Source organism: Nylanderia fulva, unplaced genomic scaffold (assembly GCF_048542155.1).
Source record: "Nylanderia fulva isolate GAGA-0341 unplaced genomic scaffold, ASM4854215v1 Scaffold1699, whole genome shotgun sequence".
In the NCBI taxonomy this organism is placed as follows: domain Eukaryota; kingdom Metazoa; phylum Arthropoda; class Insecta; order Hymenoptera; family Formicidae; genus Nylanderia; species Nylanderia fulva.
Window position 1 is genome coordinate 5,001 of NW_028189944.1, and position 1,823 is coordinate 6,823.

At 42.1% G+C, this 1,823-nt stretch overlaps 1 protein-coding gene across 1 annotated transcript in view; it reads right to left on the reverse strand.

Annotated features, from left to right (window-relative positions):
- The window catches only part of LOC146723773 (dynein light chain roadblock-type 2-like), a 1,207-nt gene extending 318 nt beyond the window's left edge, over positions 1 to 889 (reverse strand). Inside the window, exons 1-3 of the mRNA XM_085481064.1 lie at positions 811 to 889; positions 427 to 582; positions 1 to 310 (exon numbers count right to left, since the gene is read on the reverse strand). The exon at positions 1 to 310 is cut by the window's left edge and continues 25 nt beyond it. Of these exons, the coding sequence (XP_085337190.1) occupies positions 1 to 33 (33 nt within the window). The 5' untranslated portion in view covers positions 34 to 310; positions 427 to 582; positions 811 to 889. The remainder of the gene's footprint in view (positions 311 to 426; positions 583 to 810) is intronic.
- Positions 890 to 1,823: the final 934 nt, after the last annotated feature.

A 1,823-nucleotide genomic window follows, 5' to 3' on the forward strand; every position in this document is an offset into this window, starting at 1 on the left:
AACTACCCTTTTATGAGACTGAATTTGTTTCATAGTTTCTTCAACCTCTTATAAATTATTTCATCGAAATTTATTAATAAAATTTTTATTTTAAATATTCCAATAACGGAAGCAAATCATATGGAATAAATGCGTTCTTTAATTGTAGGCTGCATATGTGGTGGATGACTGTAAGTCCGACAAAATTCCAATATTCCATGGGAATCTATCAAAATCTATATTGTCATACTTAGCCAATGTATTACGCAATATATTATGGTATATACAGGCCAGATGCTTGCAATGACACTGAGCAATAAGATCCTTGCCACTACAATCACAATGATAAAAATGATTAAATAAATTTTAAAAAATATATTATTTTGATACAAAGTGTGTGATGAATAATATTTAATTTTGTATATTAATTATTGGATATATATGTACCTGCAATAAGAAAATGCCAGAAAAATTGTAAAATAGTTCCTATAGCACTGATATTAGATTTATCTTGTTAAGCTAATCAAATGCTGCGATGATAACTAGCCATTGCCCAACCCATGCTCACAAGTGAGCTGATAATGCTACCTGCTTGATGTACAACTGAAAAAAATATAGAAGCTAATTAAGAAAATTATTAAAAATATATGCACACTCATACATAGGCATTTATAATTTATATAATTGAAATATTATTGAAATAATAGCAAAATATCTGATTTTGTATCACAGACTGTAAACTTGCACATAAATTATTATGACAATAAATTTGCAAATAATAACATTAAAATTGAATGTAAAAATTGAAATTGAAAATTGAAAATATCTAACCCCGCACGCTGTCAATATAGCGGAGGGCAACTATCGCCGTCTGTTGTAAAACGTGCGAGATGGACATTTCCAATACATGCATCTATTCATGTGTTGTGTACGTGTGATATATGTGTGCGCATGTGTTGTATACGTGTGAATACGTGTAGCACGATACTACTATGTTTGCGTGGTCGATGATAATAATGATGACGGGGACATTTCTTAAAAGAAATTTTTCATATTTCGACTTTGCAATTATATATCTCTGCTTACAAATTACGTAGAGCAGAAATAAAGACACTTTTTTATATAATTCAAACTCAATCTATCGATTAAGTCAGGTATAAACTTGATTGCTTCAGCCGTTATTGAGAATTCGAAATATTATAAAGACTCAAATTTCCGACTCGCGTTAAGATACACGGTGTCTCGGCTACGCCCTTAACTGGTCGCGAGACACTACCGTGTCTCTTGATAGTACCCAACCGGCCGGCCAGGCGGTCGGCGACGCACGGTCCTACGCACGGCCGTATGCGAGCGCGAGCGCCGAAAGGCGCGTTCAATCGAGACATAGTCGCGGAGAGCGAACGATCGAAAAGTACTATTGTACGATAAAATATTATCACGATAGCCGTATGGCGAATGTCAAACAACGATAATTAGCATTAATTAAGAAGGAAACAAACGAAATGCCGGGACAATAAGGTATAAGCACCGACTGTACCTCCGGGCCGGGCGGCACCTCCGGGCCGGGCGGCACCTCCGGGTCGGGCGGCACCTCCGGGCCGGGCGACACCTCCGGGAACCACGGCCGACCGGCGACACCTCCGGGCCGGGCGACACCTCCGGGAACCACGGCCGACCGGCGGCACCTCCGGGCCGGACGGCACCTCCGGGCCGGGCGACACCTCCGGGAACCACGGCCGACCGGCGGCACCTCCGGGCCGGGCGACACCTCCGGGAACCACGGCCGACCGGCGACACCTCCGGGCCGGGCGACACCTCCGGGAACCACGGCCGACCAGCGACAC